The 24,246-nt window shown below is 50.4% G+C and overlaps 1 protein-coding gene across 1 annotated transcript; it reads right to left on the reverse strand.

Moving 5' to 3' along the window:
• Positions 1-22,236: 22,236 nt before the first annotated feature.
• Positions 22,237-24,033, reverse strand: LOC101759589 (aluminum-activated malate transporter 10). Its single transcript, XM_004963998.1, has 3 exons — positions 23,685-24,033; positions 23,171-23,308; positions 22,237-23,087 (listed from the first exon to the last, which is right to left on the reverse strand). Exons 1-3 carry the CDS (start codon positions 24,031-24,033, stop codon positions 22,237-22,239), a joined length of 1,338 nt encoding a protein of 445 aa, XP_004964055.1.
• Positions 24,034-24,246: the final 213 nt, after the last annotated feature.

Raw genomic sequence — 24,246 nt, forward strand, 5'->3', positions numbered from 1 at the left:
GTTACGTACGACCTGGACAGTCGTATAAAGCTGGTGATCAGAGTACTCTCCTGCAGGATGTAAATGGATCCGGATCGCCGCAATTCTCGGTTATGAATGCACTTGATCACTGTTGAGCATCGTAGTATAAATTCATGCAGTGAATAGCCTCTGATAATATTTGTTGTATGACTTAACATCCATGGTTGTTTTTACTTTCTGTTATCATTTAGAATGGTTAGGTAATAACTTAACCCAAATAAAAGATAAAACTAAGGCATCGCTCGTAGTAAGCTTTTCGGCAAAAGTTGTGTTAGCCAAACACACCAAAAACCTAGCATACATTCCAAAGAAAGCTATTATATTGGTTAGTCGGGTAAGACTTGCTGAGTACCCCGTACTCAGGGTTTTCCCCTTGTGGCTATCTTTCAGAAGCTCCGCAGGAGTCTACAGAGGAGGAGACCCCAAAGTCCTAGGGTATTGTCCTGAGTCTCACAATACCCCTAGAGAAGAAATTTTACATGCACATCTTCTCCTAAACTGTTTATGTTTAAGTCTTAGAACTCTGTCTAACCCTGCACCGCTAAGTTTGCTTCAATCTATGTTCTGTAATAACTCGTACCTTCTATATGTATATAAAAATGTAATGTTTGTTGATGTTATCCCATCGCGGATACTATCCTGATGTATGGCTATGAGACACGTCGTGGATTTTTCGAGGAGTCCTAGGGACACTCGACGGACTACCGGACTTATGCTGTTTTAGGTGCGTTTCGGATAATTGCTGTTCCGACAGCGATTAGGCGCACTTAAACCAGCTTAAGTTGGGCGGTTCCGCCACAGAAAACTAGGAAAAAGACCTTTTGTCTCGGGTGCCAACAGCAACCGGGACAAAAGGCCCCCCTTTTATCCCGGCTCCACACGGCAACCGGGATAAAATGGTACTTTTCGTCTCCCGCCCGGACGTACCCTTTTATCCCGGTTGCCAACTGCAACCGGGACAAAAGGCCCCCTTTTATCCCGGTTGGTGGTGGCACCCGGTTGGTGGTGGCACCCGGGATAAAAGGGTAGCCTCCCAGCCCCACCTGGCGGATGCACCCTTTTGTCCCGGGTGCCATTACGAACCGGGATAAAGGGGGGGGGTTAAAAGGCACTGTACTCCCTTCTACCCCCACGCCAGTTACACTTAGCAAAATTTTCGCCAAGTCCCGCGCGTTCTGCTCCGTCGCCGCCCGTTCGCCTCCCTCGCCGGCCGCCGGCGTCGTTGTCCCCCATTGCCCCGGCTGTCGTCGTCCCGCCGTCGACCGCGCCCAGACATCCTCCTCCTCCATCGCCCCGGCTGGCCCACCTCGATCCTCCTCGTCCGTCGCGCCCGGCCCCTACCTCGTCACCGCCGGCCACCAGAGCTCCATCGCGGGCCTCGTCGCCACCTCCATCCTCGTCGCCGCCTCGTCGCCCCTCGTCGCCGCCTCGTCGCCCCTCGTCGCCGCCTCGTCGCCCCTCGTCGCCGCCTCGTTGCCCCTCGTCGCCGCCTCGTCGACGTCCTGCCTACGCCGTCCCGCCGTCCCGCGCGCCTTGGCTCCGTCGTCGTCGCCTCGGCCGCCGTCCTCGCCGCACCGGCCACCGCCGTCCCGCCGCCCCGGCTGCCGCCGTCCCGCCGACCCGGCCACCTCGTCGCCTCGGCCACCGTCGACGACCGCGCGCGAGAGGTCCGCCACGCCGGCCGGTACTGGCGCCGGGAGGGCCTTTTTTTTAAGTTAGATTTTTAAGTTAGATTTTTGTATATGTATTTAAGTAAGATTTTTATGTTAGATTTTTTTTAAGTTAGATTTTTAAGTTAGATTTTTTTAAGTTAGATTTTGAAGTTAGATTTTTTGAAGTTAGATTTTTAAGTTAGATTTTTTTAAGTTAGATTTTTAAGTTAGATTTTTTTAAGTTAGATTTTTGTATATGTGTCCCCTCCGCCGTCCCGCCACCGTGACCGCCGCCGTCACAACCTAGTAGGCACCGCCCGTGGTTCCAGGGAACCGTCCCCGCCTCCGCCGTACCGCCGCCCTAACCGCCGCTGTCACAACCTAGGCACCGCACGTGGTTCCGGGAAACCGTCCCCGCCTCCGCTGTACCGCCGCCCTGACCGCCACCGTCACAACCTAGGCACCGCATGTGGTTATTGCTAGAAATTCATAAAAATTCATGTTATTGCTAGAAATTCGTAAAAATTCATGTTATTGCTAGAAATTCGTAAAAATTCATGTTATTGCTAGAAATTCGTAAAAATTCATGTTATTGCTAGAAATTCATCACAAAGTACTACTAATTTGTAGAAATTTGTATAAATATTTCGAACTTTGTAGGATTCATGTTATTTTATGATTTCATTATATACATATAAGTAAGGCGATTTCTATGACTGTCATGTATGATTCCATGTATGTTTCAATCAATAGTTGAAATGACAGATGATGAGACCGCAAGGTATATCATGGAGCAGATAATCGCTGGTGATGGTAGTGGCGACAACGTTCCACTATTGTACACGGATGAAGAGGGCACCCAGGCGGACATGTTCCTCAACATGTCCGCCGATGGGAATGAAGAGCAACAGCCGCAGCAACACCTTGCCGTGGCGGAAGGTTCCGGCGAGGTATATATAACGATTCTTGTATTGTTTCACGCCACTGTTACTACTACGTACTAATTAACGAATCTTGAATTGTTAGCCCTCCGGATCGACGCAAGGGCAGAAGACCCGAGGTCGTACAAAGGTGATGGAAGGGAGGCTTGTCATCACGGAAGTGACATAAGAGGGCAGGCCGGCTGCTCCTGAGAAAGTAGCAAAGAAGTACATGAGTCAGATCGGGGCAATCGTCCGGGACAACGTGCCTCTCAGCATCAAAGAATGGAAGGGCAGAAGCACAAATCCGTACGCCCTCCCGGAGACAGAAAAGAATATGCTGTGGGAAGACGTGAAGAGACATTTCACATTCCCGAAGGATATATTGAGAAGGATGTCAAAGCGTGGACGCTTAAAAAGATGGCTACACAATTGCAGACATTCAAGAAGATGCTGGATACCCACTACATTAAGAAGGGCCGAATTCCAGACTTCAACGCGTGGCCAAAGTTGAGGGACCACTGGGATGCATTTGTTGAATATAAGAGGAGTGAAGACGGTGTGAAAAAGATCATGACCAACACAACAAATGCTAGTTAGAAGGGCTACCACCATCATCTGGGGCGAGGTGGGTATGGCTCAGCAATTCCCAAGTGGAGGAAGATGGAACAAGATCTGATCGAATGGGGAATCGTACCTGCAACTATTGAATGGCCCGAACGATCAAAAAATTGGTACTATGCTCATGGAGGCTCCGAGAGCCAAGAGGATGGGACGTTGATTTTTAATGACACAATACGTGAGAAGGCCGAACATCTTGTGAAGAACATTGAAGATTCTAAGGCTGGGAGGTTGAAGGTGGACCGAGAAAATGATGAGCTCACATTGGCCCTCGGTAATCCGGAGCACCCAGGACGTTGCCGAGGGTTCGGGGTGGTTCCGTGGAAGTTTGCTTTCCGAGGCGACAGCGCCTCGTACAGAAGCCGGAAGCGAAGAAAGGAACAGATTGAGGAGAGCTGGCGGCAGATGCTAGAATCTAAAGTGCAGACACAAGAACAAAGAATGATGGATGAAATCAATCGTCGGGTGGCCCACGCAGTTGCGGAGTTAGCCCAATCTGGAGCATTGCCGAATCCTAACACCGCCAGCCCTTCTCAACGCCTCTTGAGCAGTTGTGCTTCTACAGGGGTCCTCGATGCGCAGACACCCAGGTTACCCGTGGAGGAGCAACGGTTCCCCGTGGATGCCATCACACAATGGACCTCATGTGAGCTGCATGCACCGGTCGGCAACCTCACTATTAAGGTATACTTATACATAATATTTATGCAATCTTGTCAATTGATCTAGGCCTCGAGATCGGAGTCAACTTGTTTACTTCTGCTATATGTACAGGTAGCGTACGGGAGTGCGTTAGCAACCCTGGCGGGGCAGAGCAGTCATGGCATGGAGATTCCACCTGGCTACGCCAGCGTCCGCGTAGAGCAAATAGTTGATAGCCAGTATGAAGGTCTAGAGCTCGACCTCCCGGGAGGTGATGGGGAAAAGACATTGGCAGATGCGCTTGATGGGATCGTTCTATGGCGAAAACGCTACATCATTATTCCCGGCACGGAGCCATCTCCTAGAGCTCAAGACCGCTCCCCGTAGATCCCCAGCAGCGACCTTCTCCTCATACCTCGAGACCGTCATCTCCTGCTCCAGGACCGTCCCTTCCATCTATATCAAGGTCTCCATCTCCACCACATCCTGGTGGTGGGAGCGATGACAACAATAACAATACCCCTCCCCGATCACCGTCGCCAGCACCAAGAGCGGCCCCCTTGAAGGAACCTACACCACCACTAAAGAAGTCACGAGCACCGCCTCCCAAGCAAAGATAGAGAAAGAAGAAAACAAAGGAGCCTGAAGTGACTCGTAAGGAACGCTGGGAGGCAATGTCTCATGTGGAACAGTGGGTAGAAATCCAACGAGAGGCCAGTGAGTGGTTCAAGAAACAAGCCGGAGAAAAAAAAAGCAAGGGAGATGGAGCCACCGCCAGTTTGTTGGCGAGATTTAAAATTTTTTATCAGGATGGAAGAAGGAGCCAAGAAAAGGATACCACTCTTATCAAACTATGAACGGGATTTAGTAAAGGCTGATGAAAAGGATAAAAGGAAAGGAAAGTCATCTTCCAGCGGTCCTGTCCCCGACCTCAGCCATTTATCAAAAAAGATGCTCAACGGGTAAAAGCAATGCCCTTGGATCAACAAGCAAATGTATTGAAGTTCATGGAAGAAACAGGTCTGGGACTTGATGAATGCATAGGGCAAGTTGAGACACCAACTGCACCACCCCCTAAGCCGAGATGGCCTTATGAGCTAGGCAAACCTCTAGTAAAGCCTTCATTGGTACGGAAGCTATCAACAAAGATGTACGCGTTCCATCAATGGTATATGATGGCATCCGCCGACTCGAGGGAGATGCTCGGCCTGAAGGTAAAACCGATAGATTTTCACGGCGAAGGGGAGAAAGTGCTGTGGCTAGACTTCAAGGATATATACGAAGTGTATCATCATGATGCCCTGGACGTCTCTCTGATCAGCGCTTGGGTTCTGTAAGTGTCTGTTTATATCTACATGTAAATTTTGGCGTGCGTCACCGTTAAACCGGTCGCTTCTATCAAATCTTCCGCACGGCGACGCCCGCTTTCCGCCAAATATCAACCACCGGTCTACCCGCTCCTACGCCGCCCTGATGGCAGAACGCAATGATCGCTGGCGTCACCCCCAGAGTTCTGCAGCATCGCCCTCTTCGCTCAATCGCCGCCCCGGCAGAGCACTCCATTGTTTCTCCCCAGCCTTTGCGCCGCTTCCCTTCTCTCTCTCCCGCGCCGCTTCCTTTCTCCGTTCCAGCAGCTATAAAAGGAATGCCCCCGTCACCGGAGTTCCCTCCGCCATTGTTGCCTTTAAGCCTTCTCTCGCTCCCTGCTCAAGCTCCTAGCGCCACCCACCAAGTTCTTGAGGAGTTCTTCTCTCAGATTCTCTCTCAGTTTTCTCCAAGTCACCCCGCAGCTTGCTCCTCCGTGCTGCGTAAAAGCTCTCTTGTGATCTTCAAGAAGCACCGCCGCCGCCGTAGCATTCCCAGTCTTAGCCCTTGTTCGAAGCTTTAGTCCCTCCGCCCTAGTCTGCTTCTTCCCGACCCCGAGCTTTCCTTTCAGGAAGAAGGTGAGTTGCCGACCCCCAGTCCACCTCGCCCGACCCCTCCTATCCGCTCGACCCCGGTTCCGTCTCGCCCGACCCTGTCTGTTCCGCCGACCCTTATCCGCCTCGCCCGAGGGCTTGGCTGTGATCTTTTCTTCAACCCGAGGGTGTATGTGTAAAACTTGGGAACCCTTCAGCGCTTGCGTCTAAGGACCCCTAGTATACCACATCCTCTAGTTCAAGGATCAGATCATGAGTTCCTTTTCCTACCCTCACCTCTTGATCATCATCAGCTCTCCTGAACCACCATAACCTCCTGCTCTTTGTCGCGAGTTTCTGGGCTCAGGCGAGCCAGTGTTGCTGTTGAAATAACTGTCTATGCTAACTCTTGCATTGCATTCGTGTAGAGCTGCACCTCACTGACGGCTTCTACGAGTTGCACCCGGCGCCAGAAGAAGAAGCTGTAGCCGAGTTCCTACCCACGGAAGCCGAAGTCGCACCAGAAGTCGAGCAGTTTTCTTCCTCCTTGCTTGAAGGCAAGCCCCGGTTGCATGAAAGTCCTAAGTGTTTTACCAGACTTGCGCATGCCTTCTGTAACATGTTTGTGCATTTACGTATAGGAGTTGTTTGAAACCCTAGATGCATGACTCAGTTACCCCCCTGATCTGAGCACTAGCTGTTGGACCGAGTAGATGCATTGCTTAACTAGGAGACGGTAAAAGCCGAGTGATTTCCTGTCACTCGCGAGTTGTAGGAGTTGCTTGTTTACTCTCCTGTTACCACTATAAGGACGATGGACGGGGCAGGGTTTGGTAACTCTTTGGTGGACGGATGGTCGCCCCGTCTGTCTATGAAATCTTGCTAAGGCCCGACAATGGTGGTGTTCGTGATCAAGTGTTTGAAAGTACTAGCCTCATACTTAGTATGGGATGAGGAAGCCTAGTACCGGATTGAACCTAGACGTGAGCGGTCGCCCCATTGTTCTTGGAACGGAGTTTCCCCTGCTGGTTGTCGCACGTGGTGGCAAGCGTGGTCACAGAACGGCAGAGGCCGGGTCTGTGGAACCTTGCACCAAAGGAAATGGGCCCGACACGGGTTAGGGGATTGATGGGGAAGGCCGACACAGGAAGCGACCTCCGGGTGCGCGGATGTCGTGAGGCTAGGTTCACCATGCATGGTTAAAGAACTCGAATCGATTCGTCTGCCTCTCACAGTCTGAGATTGCTTGATCGCTATGTCACCCTGAGTAAATGAGGAATCTGATGATGGCAATGTTTGTTGTTATATCTACACATCTTGTTTGGCTCTATGACTACTTAGAGTAGGTTGCAAAACCTAGACCGGCTAATAAAACTTAGAACCGGAGCTAAAACTTGTAAATAGGGTTTTACTTAGTGCTTTTGGCAAACAAACCCCTCAGCCAAAAAGCCCTGCATGTCTAGATGGAGGAGTAGCTGACTCCCATCGGTTAAGTCTTGTTGAGCTTAGTAGCTCAGCCTTGTTGTGGCTCCTGTTTTTCAGGTGAAGTCGCTGCTTCCGACCCCTTTCTTGCTGGCGCTTGGCCGCCCCAGCTTCCGCCAGGCTGGACGGTCGAGTGGGATCCCTCCTCGGACGGCGAGGAGAGGACTCAGTGATGTTCCGGTTGGCCTCACCAGGACATCCGACCCCGACGAAGTCTTCCGCTAGTGTTTACCTTCTGTTGTTTTCCTTTGAGCCGTGTACAAACTCTGATGTTGGATTTTATGGCCGAACTAAATGGGTAAATTTGTTAACACGGTGGACTCGTTGTATTCTCTGGAACCACTCACCTTCGTGTGAGTTGCTAAACTCGATCCTGTCTAAGTGGTTAAATCAGATGAAATCCGACGGCATTTCGTGTTAGCTTGACTTAAGCACGGGTGTCGCATATTAGGCGGCTTAACCCTGTCTAATCAAGCTAATCGGAAGTGGATCCGCCACAGCTGGTATCAGAGCCGTGTCTAGCATTACAGAGAACCCAACAAGCCCTACACACTTCTTTGGAAAAGATAAAAGTTGCAAGAAACATTTTAAAAAAAAATCTCGTACGACCGCTAAGGATGGCTTTAGTGCGAGAGGCCCTAGGGGATTTTGGGGTTTGTTTTAGGTGACTAATAACTATTTGGTTATTTTGCTAACCCTTCTAGCACTTCGCCACGTTTGTCATACGTGTGCCGAGTTCCGCATCGCGAGCATGCGAGGGTTGATAGGGAGTTCCATTCAAAGGACCCTATCTTCGCAGTTGTTTTCGCCCACGTCTATCACACGTGTGCAGGTTCCGTATGTGATCCATACGAAGGTTGGTACGGTTCGATTCCAACGAACCTATCAGCACGGTTGGTTCGCCACGTTTGTCATACGTGTGCCGATTCCGCATCACGAGTATGCGAAGGGTTATATGGTTCCATTCAAAGGGAACCTATTTCCACGGTTGAGTGCTGTCCATGCAGCCTTAAACGCATGGGTGCCGTTCCTATAGTGAGCGGTAATGTTTGGGAACGCTTTCGTGGGTGCTGGCACGAAAGGTTCGTGTGTGGTGTTTTTCTGCAGGTACGCTAACCGCGTTCGTTTAAGACACGTTGTAGAACCGACTAGTTATTATAGGAAGAGACGTATTTGTTGCCTTGTCACCGGCACTGACCGCGTAAGACCCGAGTTCGGGCAATTGTTTTTGGTTAAGTATAAGCTAGGCCGTGCATGCGTCATACCTAAAAAGCTGTAATGTTTCCTTCTCAACAGCAACCCTGTTCGGAAGAGTTCCTTTGGATCTAAGGATTTATAGTTTCTTTTAGTTTCTCTCGGTTAAAACCGAATGCTTCTCTATCCGACCCCTGACCCTTGGAGTTTATCTCACGTGGTTTTGGTTCTTGGTTCCAGATGGCTGTTCCCGGACATGTTCTTTTTGGAGCGGACGGTACCTTCCAATCGACGTGCCTACATTTCGAGGGATTCCCTGCGATTTTGTGGGATACGCTGAAGTGGTTTGGGTACCAGTCCCCGCCCTTGTATGCCGGGCGGTTATATCTGGAGCAGGGCATCCAGACGTGTCAAGTGCAGGCCTTGGTACCTCCTCCCCTTGCACGGCCCGACTGGCCCTCTTTTGGCATAATAGCCTATGGCCTCGCTCCTGAGGATACATGGGAGTCTGCCGCCCTCCAGCTGCATCCCGTGGAGATCACGCTCGACCCGATCGGCCTCTTCCCTATCAGGAACCGGCTGGACCCGGCATGGCTTGACCGCGTCAGGAACATCGAAGTGCTAGCCACCACCTGCGCCATGGTCACCATCTCCACCAACATCAGGTGCATGGCAGCTCTTTACCGGCTGATAGAACTTCAGGGGAGAGCCATGACCCTCTTCGCCCGGACAGCAGCAGATGTTCACGTGTACCTCCAAGCGGCAAGAAGGGATATGGTAGGCCAAACCTACCAGCTGATTCAACGGGGTATCCAAATCCACGACATGCAAGATCGGATCTCCGAACTTGAGGGAGAAGTCGCCGACCTCGTGGACGGCATGATAGAGCTCTCGGAGGAAAAGATGGAGGTGGAAATGGAACTGGAAGTTGCCAATGCCCATCTGGAGGAGCATCAAGCTGAGCTCGATGATATGCATGCCCTCAACATGCAGCTCGAAGCTCAGGAGGACCCTGAGGAAGATGAGGGAGCGTCCAGCATGGATATAGAGGAAGATGGCGCCCCTTCTCCGACTCATAGTGTCCATTGGTAGATTGAGGGTTCTCAGGGAACCATCTTTTTGTTGTACTCCTCGGCAGCCTAGTTTTGGAAAAGTTGTAATAGGTTAGCCTAGAGTTGAGTACTCCCTGTGTTTGGAACATCCTTGTATATAAAGTTAATTCTGGTGCCTAGCTTTTTCGTCTTGGTATGGTGTGGATGCTAGGTTGAGTAAGTTGCGCCATATGCTGTTTTCGGGGAGCCTGTTCAGTTGGCCGACCCCAGTCTGTGAGGCCGAGTGCGCCGACCCTCGAGGCAGTTTCCGCCCCGTCCGACCCTTTTTAAGTTTGGACCGTTGCCCGACCCCTTGGCTTGAGTTGGATCATAGGAGTCTGTATATGACCTGTTTTGCCTGAAGTTGAGTACCAGGTCAAGATAAGTGTTATCTGCTCTGAGAGTGGGAAAAAGTGTGTTTTCCCTATGAGGACGTGTGTTGCACCATTGGCAAGAGTCGCATTAAAGGATTTAATTTATACGTTCCATTTGTTGGAGTACCTCTAAGGTTATGAGTTTAATGGAGCGTTAACTCTTGCAGATGGCGCACCGCACTAGGTCTGGTTCTGTGCCCGGCAGTAGCGATCAGCGACAGGATCTTCCCCTGCCCCCGCCTTCATCTCCACTGGAGGCAATCCTAGCAACTCAAACTGAGCTGCTGAGGCATCTGGTGCAAGGACAACAGCAACAGCCACATGGTGGAAGAGCTCAGCAGCAGCCGCATATCGCACGGTATGAGGACTTTCTGGGGACACAGCCCCCTCTGTTCCAAAAGACACAAGAACCGCTTGATGCTGACGCCTGGGTTCGTACGATCGAATCCAAGTTTGAGCTTCTCACCGCTCCATACCCCGACAACAACAAGGCTCGGTTTGCAGCCCAATAGCTGCGTGGCTCCGCGCGGCTTTGGTGGGATCACTACCATGCCATGCTGCCGGCTGGCCACATGGTCAGTTGGAATGAGTTCAAGACGGCGTTCAAGGCGCATCACATTCTAGAAGGTCTCTTGGAGCGCAAGCTCAACGAGTTTCTGGCCCTCACCCAAGGAACCCGAGATGTGCTGCCCTACGCCCAAGCTTTCAACGACCTGTGCCGTTATGCCGGCTATCATGCGGACACAAACGAGAAGAAGCGGGATAGATTCCGCTGAGGACTGAGCTTAGAGCTTAGGGAAAGGTTGAATCCCATCAAGGTGGACACCTACAATGAGTTGGTCAACCTGGCCATCTCTCAAGAGGACTGCATGCAAGCTCTCAGGGCCGACCAGAAGAGGAAGGCCTCTGTGGCATTTCCGAGTCCGCCGACTCGAAAGTTCCGGATGGTTCCTCCACAAGCCCCTGGCCGACCCCAGCAGTCAGGGAAATGGATCGCCCGACCCCCACCAGTAACAGTGTCTCGCTTCCTAGGCTTCCAACCGCAAGTGCCCCGGCCGACCCTGCCAACGCCACCTCGCCCGGCCGCCAGTAGCCGTTGTTTCACCTGCGGCAACGAAGGGCACTTTGCAAAAGACTGCCCCAGGAGCAAGAATCCACAGCAAGGTCAGAACCCCATGGCAGCCAGAGGAAGAAGGCCCAAGGTGCAAGTCCGACAAGGCCGAGTCAACTACACCAGCTTGACCGAGCTCCCCGAAGGTGCGCCAGTAATGACGGGTACCTTCCTTGTTTTAAATCAAGCTGTTGTTGTGTTGTTTGATTCGGGAGCCTCTCATAGCTTTATCGGGAGTAAGGCTAGGGAAAGATGTGGGCTAAGTGTCGGTCACACTAAGGAACCTTACGTGATCGCCACTCCTGGAGGAAGGATAACATCGGATCAGATTGTTATTCTTGTACCTCTCCAGCTAGGCCCCACCCTCTTCAAGGAAAACCTTATCATCCTTGACCTAGAAGGCATAGATGTCATCCTTGGTATGGACTGGATGGCCCGACATCATGTGGTTCTAGATACAGTAGCCCGATCTCTCTACATCAGCTCACCCTCCCATGGCAGTTCTACCGTATCCTTGACCCATCCTGAGTCTGCACTTCCCTGTGCCTACCCTCTATCGGGAGCCCGTCTAGAAGACCTCCCTGTTATCTGTGAGTACCCTGATGTGTTTCCAGAAGACTTGCCGGGTATGCCACCTGATAGAGAAGTGGAGTTTTCCATAGAGTTGATTCCTGGCACAGCCCCAATATCTAAGAGACCCTATCGGATGCCACCCGCTGAGTTATCCGAGTTGAAGACACAGTTGCATGATCTGTTGGAAAAAGGCTTCATTCGACCCAGCACCTCATCTTGGGGTTGCCCTGCCCTGTTTGTGAAAAAGAAGGATGGCAGTCTACGTATGTGTGTGGATTACCGACCCCTCAATGCTGTGACAGTCAAGAACAAGTACCCACTACCACGCATTGATGTCTTGTTCGATCAGTTAGCCGGAGCAAAAGTGTTCTCCAAGATCGATCTTCGTTCTGGTTATCACCAAATCAAGATTCGACCCTGCGACATACCCAAGACAGCTTTCTCCACCAGATATGGACTGTACGAGTACCTAGTCATGTCCTTTGGACTCACCAATGCACCCGCCTATTTCATGTACCTCATGAACTCGGTGTTCATGCCCGAGCTGGACAAGTTTGTAGTGGTGTTCATTGATGATATCCTAGTGTACTCGAAGAACGAAGAAGAGCATGCCGCCCATCTTCATATAGTTCTCCAACGGCTAAGAGATCACCAGCTCTATGCCAAGTTCTCCAAGTGTGAGTTTTGGTTAGATAGTGTCAAGTTTTTGGGACACACTATCTCCAAGGATGGTATCGCCGTGGATCCCAGTAAGGTCCAAGAAGTCATGGAATGGAAGTCTCCTACCTCAGTACATCAGATCAGAAGTTTCCTTGGACTGGCCGGTTACTATCGGTGTTTCATACCGGATTTCTCCAAGACAGCTAAGCCAATGACCGAGTTGTTGAAGAAAGAGGTCAAATTTGTGTGGGACAGCAAGTGTGAAGAAGCCTTCAAGACCCTGAAGCACTTGCTGACCACAGCCCCAGTTTTGGCTCAGCCCGACCCCTCTAGGCCGTATGACGTATATTGTGACGCCTCTGGCACTGGACTCGAATGTGTTCTTATGCAAGACAGCCGAGTCATTGCCTATGCCTCATGGGCGTTACGACCTCATGAGCTAAGCTACCCAACCCATGATCTTGAGCTAGCAGCAATGGTACATGCCTTGAAGATATGGAGGCACTACCTAATGGGAGCTCACTGCAACATCTACACCGACCACAAGAGCCTCAAGTACATCTTCACTCAGGCCGACCTCAACATGCGCCAGAGAAGATGGCTGGAGTTGATAAAGGATTATGAATTGGAAGTGCACTATCACCCCGGCAAAGCCAATGTGGTAGCCGATGCCCTCAGTCGCAAACACCATTGCAACTGCTTGTTGTCAGCAGCCTTCACCAAGACTCTGTGTCACGAGATGGAAAACCTCAGTCTGGAGCTTATTCCTCAAGGAACCCTTGGTCACATCATCCTTAACTCAGTTTTGGAAGACCAAATCCGGTCAGCACAAGTGAGAGATACGGAAGTACAACGGATCATCAGTAAGATCTCAGTAAAGGATGAAGGATATAAGCAATTCCGGCAGGACCAAACGGGAGGTGTGCATTATGGAAACCGACTAGTAGTACCAGCCGACCCCGAGCTGAGAAAGCAAATCCTAGATGAAGCTCATCTCTCCAAGTTCTCAATCCATCCTGGCAGCAATAAGATGTATCATGATCTCCGTCAAACCTTTTGGTGGAGTGGAATGAAACCAGAGGTAGCTCGGTATGTTTCAGAATGTGACACCTGTCAATGTGTCAAAGCCAGTCATTTAAAGGTAGCAGGTACCCTGCAACCGCTACCTATTCCCTCTTGGAAATGGGAAGACATCAGCATGGATTTCATAGTTGGACTACCCCTTACAGTGCAACGATATGATTCCATCTGGGTTATAGTGGACCGTTTGACCAAGACCGCCCACTTCCTTCCTGTTCGCACCACCTACACAGTCAAGCAGTATGCAGAGTTGTACCTCGACCGCATAGTTTCCCTACATGGTGTACCCAAGACCATCGTCTCTGATCGAGGAGTTCAGTTTGTGGCACGCTTTTGGGAGCAACTACAAGCATCCATGGGCACCAAGCTCATCCGAAGCTCGACATATCATCCTCAAACCGATGGCCAAACCGAGAGAGTCAATCAGATCCTCGAAGACATGTTAAGAGCTTGTGTTATCCACTATGACAAGAATTGGGACAAGTGTCTGCCCTTAGCAGAATTCTCCTACAATAACAGCTACCAAGCCAGTTTGAAGATGGCACCGTTCGAAGCCCTGTATGGCCAAAGATGCAGGACACCCTTGAACTGGTCCCAACCAGGAGAAAGACAGGTCTATGGCCCTGACTTAGTGGCAGAAGCCGAAGAGCAAGTAAAGGTAATTCAAGCTAATCTCAAGGCTGCCCAATCTCGACAGAAAAGTTACTCCGACCGACGGAGAAGACCCCTGCAGTTCGACCTTGGTGATCATGTGTACCTTCGAGTCTCCCCGACCAAAGGAGTGCAACGGTTTGGAGTAAAGGTCAAGTTAGCTCCCCGCTATATTGGCCCTTATGAGATTGTGGAGATATGTGGACCCGTTGCTTATCGGATCCAACTTCCAGAACAGCTATCGGCCATACATGATGTTTTCCATGTGTCTCAACTGAAGAAATGTGTCCGAGTTCCAGCAGAAATCTTAGAGCAAGAACAGCTTCAAGTAGAACCCGACCTGACCTACGCCGAGTACCCAGATTGGGTTCTTGACCAGAAGGAAAGGCACACCCGACGCCAAGTGGTAAAGATGTACAAGATCCTCTGGAGAAACCACACCGAAAATGAAGCAACATGGGAAACGGACGAATATCTGAACAAGCGTTTCCCATGTTTTCTATCCCATCAAGGAGGTAAGGACAGCACACCCCCCCTTGATCCCTGAATCTCGGGATGAGATTCTTTTTAAGAGGGGTAGGCTGTAACGACCGACCCCTAAACCTTCCCAGTTAGTCTTGATCGGAGTCCTTGATCAAAGTCATCTGTCTTGCTTGACCGCGCCGAGTGCTCAGCTTTCCGCATGGTTCCGACCCCGGAGACCCGACCCCTCTCCGCTTCGTTCCTCTCCCGACCCCAGCAAGCTCAGCCCACCGTCGGATCCTTCTGACCCTCCTCAAACGTCCGTTCTATCCACCGGTGGACCCGCGAGATCTTTTTCCCAGATCCTCCGCGACAGGCGCACTCGAGTTGCATGCCCGCTTCAGAGTCTCCCTGCCGCGTGGCTCGTCTTCTCCGACGCCCGCCGCTCAGTTTTGTCTCTGGCAAGCGACCAAGTGGGTTCTCGCGCCCCCTTCCCCAATGGCAGCGGAAGCCCCTCTGCACCCCTTTCTGCAGAGCCTCGCCTCCCGCGCCCATCATCACGCCGCCAGATCCCGGCCCCAGAGCCCGATGTCACCCGTCTTTTCCATCCCTTCAGCCACAGTCGCGCCGCCCGGTCTCCGCTACCCGACGATTCCTCCACCGCCAACCCCGACCGCGGCCGCGACAGCTCCTTTCCCCCGCCTTGTCAGAAGCCGCCCGACAATCTGTTGTTCCGCGCTCTCGCCCGCGCCCGCGGCTGCCTGTCCTCTCACCTGTGCACCCTCGATTCTAGTGCTGTTAAACCGGTCGCTTCTATCAAATCTTCCACACGGCGACACCCGCTTTCCGCCAAATCTCAACCACCGGTCTACCCGCTCCTACGCCGCCCTGACGGCAGAACGCAATGATCGCTGGCGTCACCCCCGGAGTTCTGCAGCACCGCCCTCTTCGCTCAATCGCCGCCCCGGCAGAGCACTCCATTGTTTCTCCCCGGCCTTTGCGTCGCTTCCCTTCTCTCTCTCCCACGCCGCTTCCTTTCTCCGTTCCAGCAGCTATAAAAGGAATGCCCCCGTCACCGGAGTTCCCTCCGCCATTGTTGCCTTCAAGCCTTCTCTCGCTCCCTGCTCAAGCTCCTAGCGCCACCCACCAAGTTCTTGAGGAGTTCTTCTCTCAGTTTTCTCCAAGTCACCCCGCAGCTTGCTCCTCCGTGCTGCGTAAAAGCTCTCTTGTGATCTGCAAGAAGCACCGCCGCCGCCGTAGCATTCCCAGTCTTAGCCCTTGTTCGAAGCTTTAGTCCCTCTGCCCTAGTCTGCTTCTTCCCGACCCCGAGCTTTCCTTTCAGGAAGAAGGTGAGTTGCCGACCCCCAGTCCGCCTCGCCCGACCCCTCCTATCCGCCCGACCCCGGTTCCGTCTCGCCCGACCATGTCTGTTCCGCCGACCCTTATCCGCCTCGCCCGAGGGCTTGGCTGTGATCTTTTCTTCAACCCGAGGGTGTATGTGTAAAACTTGGGAACCCTTCAGCGCTTGCGTCTAAGGACCCCTAGTATACCACATCCTCTAGTTCAAGGATCAGATCATGAGTTCCTTTTCCTACCCTTACCTCTTGATCATCATCAGCTCTCCTGAACCACCATAACCTCCTGCTCTTTGTCGCGAGTTTCTAGGCTCAGGCGAGCCAGTGTTGCTGTTGAAATAACTGTCTATGCTAACTCTTGCATTGCATTCGTGTAGAGCTGCACCTCGCTGACGGCTTCTACGAGTTGCACCCGGTGCCAGAAGAAGAAGCTGTAGCCGAGTTCCTACCCGCGGAAGCCGAAGTCGCACCAAAAGTCGAGCAGTTTTCTTCCTCCTTGCTTGAAGGCAAGCCCCGGTTGCATGAAAGTCCTAAGTGTTTTACCAGACTTGCGCATGCCTTCTGTAACATGTTTGTGCATTTACGTATAGGAGTTGTTTGAAATCCTAGATGCATGACTCAGTTACCCCCCTGATCTGAGCACTAGCTGTTGGACCGAGTAGATGCATTGCTTAACTAGGAGACGGTAAAAGCCGAGTGATTTCCTGTCACTCGCGAGTTGTAGGAGTTGCTTGTTTACTCTCCTGTTACCACTATAAGGATGATGGACGGGGCAGGGTTTGGTAACTCTTTGGTGGACGGATGGTCGCCCCGTCTGTCTATGAAATCTTGCTAAGGCCCGACAGTGGTGGTGTTCGTGATCAAGTGTTTGAAAGTACTAGCCTCATACTTAGTATGGGATGAGGAAGCCTAGTACCGGATTGAACCTAGACATGAGCGGTCGCCCCATTGTTCTTGGAACGGAGTTTCCCCTGCTGGTTGTCGCACGTGGTGGCAAGCGTGGTCACAGAACGGCAGAGGCCGGGTCTATGGAACCTTGCACCAAAGGAAATGGGCCCGACACGGGTTAGGGGATTGATGGGGAAGGCCGACACAGGAAGCGACCTCTGGGTGCGCGGATGTCGTGAGGCTAGGTTCACCATGCATGGTTAAAGAACTCAAATCGATTCGTCTGCCTCTCACAGTCTGAGATTGCTTGATCGCTATGTCACCCTGAGTAAATGAGGAATCTGATGATGGCAATGTTTGTTGTTATATCTACACATCTTGTTTGGCTCTATGACTGCTTAGAGTAGGTTGCAAAACCTAGACCGGCTAATAAAACTTAGAACCGGAGCTAAAACTTGTAAATAGGGTTTTACTTAGTGCTTTTGGCAAACAAACCCCTCAGCCAAAAAGCCCTGCATGTCTAGATGGAGGAGTAGCTGACTCCCATCGGTTAAGTCTTGTTGAGCTTAGTAGCTCAACCTTGTTGTGGCTCCTGTTTTTCAGGTGAAGTCGCTGCTTCCGACCCCTTTCTTGCTGGCACTTGGCCGCCCCAGCTTCCGCCAGGCTGGACGGTCAAGTGGGATCCCTCCTCGGACGACGAGGAGAGGACTCAGTGATGTTCCGGTTGGCCTCACTAGGACATCCGACCCCGACGAAGTCTTCCGCTAGTGTTTACCTTCTGTTGTTTTCCTTTGAACCGTGTACAAACTCTGATGTTGGATTTTATGGCCGAACTAAATGGGTAAATTTGTTAACACGGTGGACTCGTTGTATTCTCTGGAACCACTCACCTTCGTGTGAGTTGCTAAACTCGATCCTGTCTAAGTGGTTAAATCGGATGAAATCCGACGGCATTTCGTGTTAGCTTGACTTAAGCACGGGTGTCGCATATTAGGCGGCTTAACCCTGTCTAATCAAGCTAATCCAAAGTGGATCCGCCACACCCATGTAGCAATGCTTTGAACCAAATTTCAGCCATAAATAGTCAGTATCCTTGTGGCAATATGGACATGCAAACTTGCCTTTTGTGCTCCAACCAGATAGCATGCCGTATGCTGGGAAGTCATTAATTGTCCAAAGTAGAACAGCACGCAGAGTGAAATTCTTCTTTACCTTTGCATCCCATGTCTAAACACTATTGAGCCAAAGATCTTTGAGCTCATCAATAAGGGGCAGCAAATACACATCAATGTTATTTTCTAAAGATTTTGGTCCCGGTATCAACATTGACATCATCTAGAACGGTTGTTTCAAACACAACCAAGGAGGCAAATTGTAAGGGATTAGGATCACAGGCCATGTAGTGTATGTCACGTTCAACATCCCAAATGGATTGAAACCATCAGATGCAAGACCCATCGTAACATTACGAGGGTCCAAAGCAAATGGAGTTAGCAAGGTACCGCATTTTTCCATCTTGAACAAGTTCCTCCTTATGCCAACGCATATATTCAGATGTGGTCGCTCTCATGTATAACCTTTGCAGATGAGGGGTCACTGGAAAATACCTTAGGATTTTCTGTGGAACACGCTTCTTAGGTGCAGCATCACCACTAGCTGCCTCCTTCTCACTTGAACCAACAGCTTTCCATCTAGTCTCTCCACATGTTGGACATTTATCCAAGTCAGCATATTGCTTTCTAAATAAAACACGATCATTGATACATGCATGTATCTTTTCGTAGTCCAGCCCAAGATCATGAACTACCCTTTGCACTTTATCCAAACTATCTAGAACACAATGACCTTCAGGGAGCACAAGCGAGAATAGCTGAAGCACAGCCTCCAGAGCACTGTTACTAAGACCAAATATGCACTTAATCTGAAATAGCCTGACAATGAATGAGACCTTAGTAGCCTCCTTACAACCTGGATATAGTTCCTTCTGTGCCTCAGTTAGTAACTTAAAGAATTTCTTAGCACTTTCATTTGGCTCTTCAGTTCGGATTTCTCCATATATTGCACCACTGATTAGTGAGCAAACCAAATCATTCATAGACGGACCGGCCCCTAATTCACCATCATTGTCAACTCCTTCAGTGATGCTTGCATATGAATCTTTTTCTTCTCCTTCCGCTTGGATGAAACATTCAGAAAATCCCCTAAAAAGCAAATGATTTCTAATTTCCTCAACTGTTCTGTATGACATGGAATGGCATCTTGAACATGGACATGATGCCGTATCTCCTTTACAAGTGCCTGCAAATCTAGTCTCCATAAATTTGTTCAATCCTTTTTGCCACTGATCTGATACTTGTGGCAGCCGCATCCAACTCCGATCATCATTATGCGACATTAATCTCCTACATATATAGTTAGTTGCTCATATCAGTACGCTAATAAGTCACTGCTTTCTCCATCTATATATAATTACCTCCACATCGTCCAACGTCCGGCCGCCGCCGCCCTACTACCGCCGCAACCAGACCCTGCTGCCGTCGCCACCCTGTAATTACCCTAGGGCAACAACAAGGGTAGCGATGCCAAACAACAGGCATGAACGCAACAACCAAGGTCATAAGATAATGCAAAGCCTAGCGCCACGAAAAAACTAAAGCCCATCCCAACCGTTTTTTCCTCCGACGCCTCCCCTCCCGTCCTTGTCCAGTTCGCCTCCTCTCATCGAGCCCAGACCTCCTCTCCATCCTCCTCCTGTCATCCTCCGCCAAGATCCGCCCACCTCCCCCTAGATCCGGTCCCCTCCCAAGTCCCCGCCACTCCCCATCCGCACCGCCCGGGTCAATGAAGGAGTACCATCATGATGCTAGGGGTCGTTTTGCCCGGGGGAACAAGGTCATAAAGTTGGAGACGCCGTCGAAGGCCCACACAGCGGGAGGTCGGGGCCACCGTGGTGAGGCTTCTTCCTCACGTTGTCAACAATTGCATAGTGGCGTCAACAGGCGGCCTACCACGTGGTCGTTTTTGAGGGGGTTTCCCCTGGGGAAATCTTTTCAGGTGAAGATAACTGCCGACTCTGACTACGATTCCGATGTAGTTATCATCGGCCTGAACTCTGAAACTGAGTCTGACACAGAGACAGATGACGATATTGACCACATGTGCGACTAGTGCATCGATGAAATCATAATGTTCTTACTTTCTTCTATGTTTTTATCTATGTAATGCTCATTTGTACTACAATTCAAAGATGGTTAAGATAGTCATTGAACCATTGAACATTTATCTATGTAGCTATGTGTTGCACGTTGACTCCTGAACCATTGAACATTTAGGCAACATTTAGGCAATATTTGGGAGACTGATTCAACATTGATCATTGAACATGACAGGAATGTGAATAGGGAATGTCTATGTTTTTATCTATGTATCTATGTCAGAATGTCAGTCATGCATAAACCCCTGAAACATTAATCATTGAACATTAAAAGAATCTAAACATTGAATGTCAGAATGTATTGCATACTGATTTTATTTAACTGTTTGATGTATTGCAGACTGATTTCGATGAGTTGAAATCTGCTTTCAAGAAGAAGGTAGACAATAAGTAGGTCTTGGTTCAGAAAGTGTTTAGTTTCGTCTGTAACATAACCTCTAGTGCTATGATCCCCATCCGTCGTGTTCTTTTGGACTGCCTGTGTGCATGGTGGAAAAATGTTGCTTGATAAGCCTCATTTTTATCAATGTGTTTGCTATGATCCCCATCTATCATGTTACCTTTGATCAATCTGTTGGTCTAGCTGACAAATAGATTTACAGTATTAAATTACTGATTGAATGAGATTACTGGAATAACTGTCAAAGCCTTGCAACATTGCTTACCTATTGCAAGGAATTTTCATAGAAATTATTTATGTAACTAACATAGAATTTATTTCTTTTAGTTCGGCTCCTATCCATCACCCAACTATTGCGTAGCGTGGTGTTGAGGTGCTCGAGTCCAAACTCTGGAGACCCTGATTCGATTCCCTCATTGCGCATCTTTTAATTTTTCCATTAAGTAAAACTCGCAACCATTTTTCAACTCATGGCGACAACACCTATCTATTGCAACAAATTTCTTGTTGTTGCCATGGGCTATGTGGCAACGTAACAAATTCGTTGCAATATTGCTTCCTACTTGCAACATTACGTATTTCGTGGCAATAACCCTTACATACTGCAACGCAAAAAAACTTTATAACAACGCAAAAAAACCGTGGCAATTTGTTCAGCAACTCGCAACCATTTTCAACTCGTTGTGACAACACCGACCTATTGCAACAGATTTTCCGTTGTTGCCTTGGGCTATATGGCAACGTGACAAATTCGTTGCAAAAATGTCAAAGCCTTGCAACATTGCGTATTTCGTGGCAATAACCCATCGATATTGCAATGAAAAAAATTAATTATTGCAACGAAAAACACACATGGCAATATCACCTACCTATTGCAATGGATTTTCAAATGGTGGCAATAACGTCTACCGGTTGCAATGAAAACTCAAAATCGTTGTAATAATCCCTACCTGTTGCAACGAAATTTGAGTTGATTGGATGATGGCGTGGCAGTAGCCCTAAAATCTAGTAGTGTAAGCTACTAGACAAATTTAAAGGTTTAGCGTTGGTTATAGTTAAAGATGGTAGCACTTGTTTTCTCTGACAGGACATGTGCATGATCAGGTTTTATCGCAAGCATATCCACATCTCTTTTCTTATGCTAAAAAGAAAGATATCTCCCTGCAGAAGGCATATGAAACTCATGACTTGCCACAGCTTTTTCACCTACCTCTACCACAACAAGCTTTTAGCCAATTACTTCTATTAGCAACCGAACTTGAAGCCTCTTGGATGAAGCGGATATTTGGACTGATATGTGGGGCAATGGTTTCTTCTCATCTTACAAGACTTATCGTCATTTGAGTGGACACAGACAGGTTCACAAGGTATTCAATTGGCTATGGAAATCAAAATGCCAAAATAAACATAAAGTTTTCTTTTGGCTAGTGTTAAAAGATAGGCTTAGTACAAGGAATATTCTTAAAAGGAAACACATGATTCTCCCATCTTATTCGTGTGTGTCGTGCCATCATGACAAGGAGGAAACTCTATTTCATCTCATACCCTTTTCCGCAAGAGTGCTGGATCAATCTAGGTCTGTTCATGGATTTGCAGCAGGAGCCTTATGAAATACTCACTAGCTTCAAGGACCAGTTACAAGTTGCATTCTTCATGGAAGTCATTGTTATCATGAGTTGGTGCATTTGGATGGCCCGTAATGATTGGATTTTCAAGGCAATTCATCCGTCATATCAAGGAACAAAAATACGTTTCAAACACACCTTTAATATGGTCTTACACCGAGTAAAAGATACTTGGAAATAACCTATGTCTGCCTAGAACATACCTTGTAATCTTCTTAATTTTCTTTGTTTCCTTTTTTTTTCCTAATCGGGACATTTCATTTTTGTAATTCTGATTTTTATATAAATATACAATCAACCGGGAACTCCTCCTTCTGTTTCCTCAAAAACACGCCGCCAGCTTGTTGACGACGTCTACGATGCCCTGCACCCTCACTGCTATCTCCACCATTAGAGAACCCACGGTGAAGACAGGCATCGTGTCCATCACCAGCGACGTCTCGGCCAGCATCGACGGGAGGGACCGCATGTCGCCCTGCAGCTCGTGCACCGCCGTGTTCATGTCCGCGACGGCAACGTCCAGCGCCCGCGAGGACGCCGTCATCGTGGCGACGGAGCGCGACGCCTCCCTGAGCACCTGCGCGCACCGCGCGCCGGCCCTGGTGCACGCGTCGCGGAGGAGCCGCTTCACGTGCTCGGGCGCCTGCGTCTCGGCGGACGCGCAGCTGCTCAGGGCCTCCACGCAGCACGCGCAGGCCCGCATGGCGGCGCCGACCTTGCCGTACTGGTCGTAGGAGTGGCAGAAGCCGAACCGGCCGTGAGCCGGCTCCCACAGCGCAAGGTTCACCTGCTCGTCCTCGTAAGCCATGGAGTTGAGCACGCACCGATCGCAGTCGGACCTGGCCTGCGGCTGCGCGGCGGGGCCCTCGGCGAAGTAGTGCTCGACGCAGCCCTGCAGGGCGGCGGCGAGCTTGTCCATGTTGCGCGTGGTGAGGAGGTGCAGCTCCTGGCCGGCCCACACGGGGCAGACGAAGATGGCGACGGCGAGGCACGTGAGGATGCCGATGGCGATGGTGGAGATCCGCTGCTGCACCAGCGCCGCCAGCTCGTCGACCGACTCGACCCGGTACCCGGACACGGCCACCAGGTTGTACGTCAGGATGAAGATGGTGACGCCGTAGTCGAACTGGGCCTTCACCGTCGGTATGAACCGCGAGAAGGTGGCCGCCGCAGCTGCATGTTCAGTTCAGTTCATGCATGCATGGCTTGTCGGTTTCGACAGGGACTAATTAAACAAAGTGCGCGATTGTACGTACCCAGCAGGAAGAGGGAGCCGGTGAGGATGTACGGCTCGAACTCGCCGGTTTTGTCCGCCACCCAGTGCACGCCTAGCGCGAGAACGCCGGCGCTCGCCGTCGCCACGGCTCTGTTGAAACTCTTCTGCACGCTGCCACCTGCTCATGTGATAAAGATAGTCAGCATCTTTTTTTTTAAAGATAGTACGGCCGTCCGGTTTCGATAGTTAAATAAACTATTAATTATTTCCGCATGTTTCACAATAAATATTGCATGAAACATAGTGTTCATGTTGCGGCGGATCGAACGACGTAGTCATTTTTTCACATATTTTTTTAATGTTGCAATTATAGATTTTCGATGTTGTAGATGTTTTGTTTCATGGCTGCAACGGATAGAAAATTTCTCGCTAGCAGTACCACTGCAAACGGATAGAAAATTTCTCATCGCTAGCAGTACCACTGCACCTCTGCAAAGCTCTGCAAAGGCTGTAACTCTGAATCATCTCGATCTGAAAAAGTTACGCGTACTCACCCACAGTGTACTCGAAGACGGCGACGACGGTCATGATGGCCCACGTGGCAGCCCCACCGACGCCGTCATAGAGGGGCCTGGTGTAGTAGAAGATGGACACGAGCGCGAGCGAGAGGCCGACCTTGAGGCCGTGCACCACCTTCCGGGGATCATCCGCCCCGATCCTCCACACCTCCCTCGCGAACCCCGCCACCCTGCCCCACGCCGCGGCCACGCAGGCGAGCAGCCACGCCCACGCCCTCGCCGCCGCGCCGCCGGCTGCCTCGTGTTCCACCGTCACCGACGCGCCCTCCGGCACCGTCACCCGCAATTCCAGACCACCCTGCAGCGCTTCCCTGGCGGCGTCCATGAATGCCGAGCGGTAAACGAGCGAGGCTGGTGTATGAGCGGTAATACAGTCTCAGGATGTGCGCGACCTTTGCACTGCTGTGAGTATATATACTCGTGATTTTTTCAAAGAAAGCGAGGAGGAGGACGATGGGGCATGCAATGCATCTTCTCTGGACGAGGCCGGGCGAGGCATGCAATGCAGCAAGACGCACAGGGCGGGGTTGTGCCAAAC

Source organism: Setaria italica, chromosome III (assembly GCF_000263155.2).
Source record: "Setaria italica strain Yugu1 chromosome III, Setaria_italica_v2.0, whole genome shotgun sequence".
NCBI lineage: Eukaryota > Viridiplantae > Streptophyta > Magnoliopsida > Poales > Poaceae > Setaria > Setaria italica.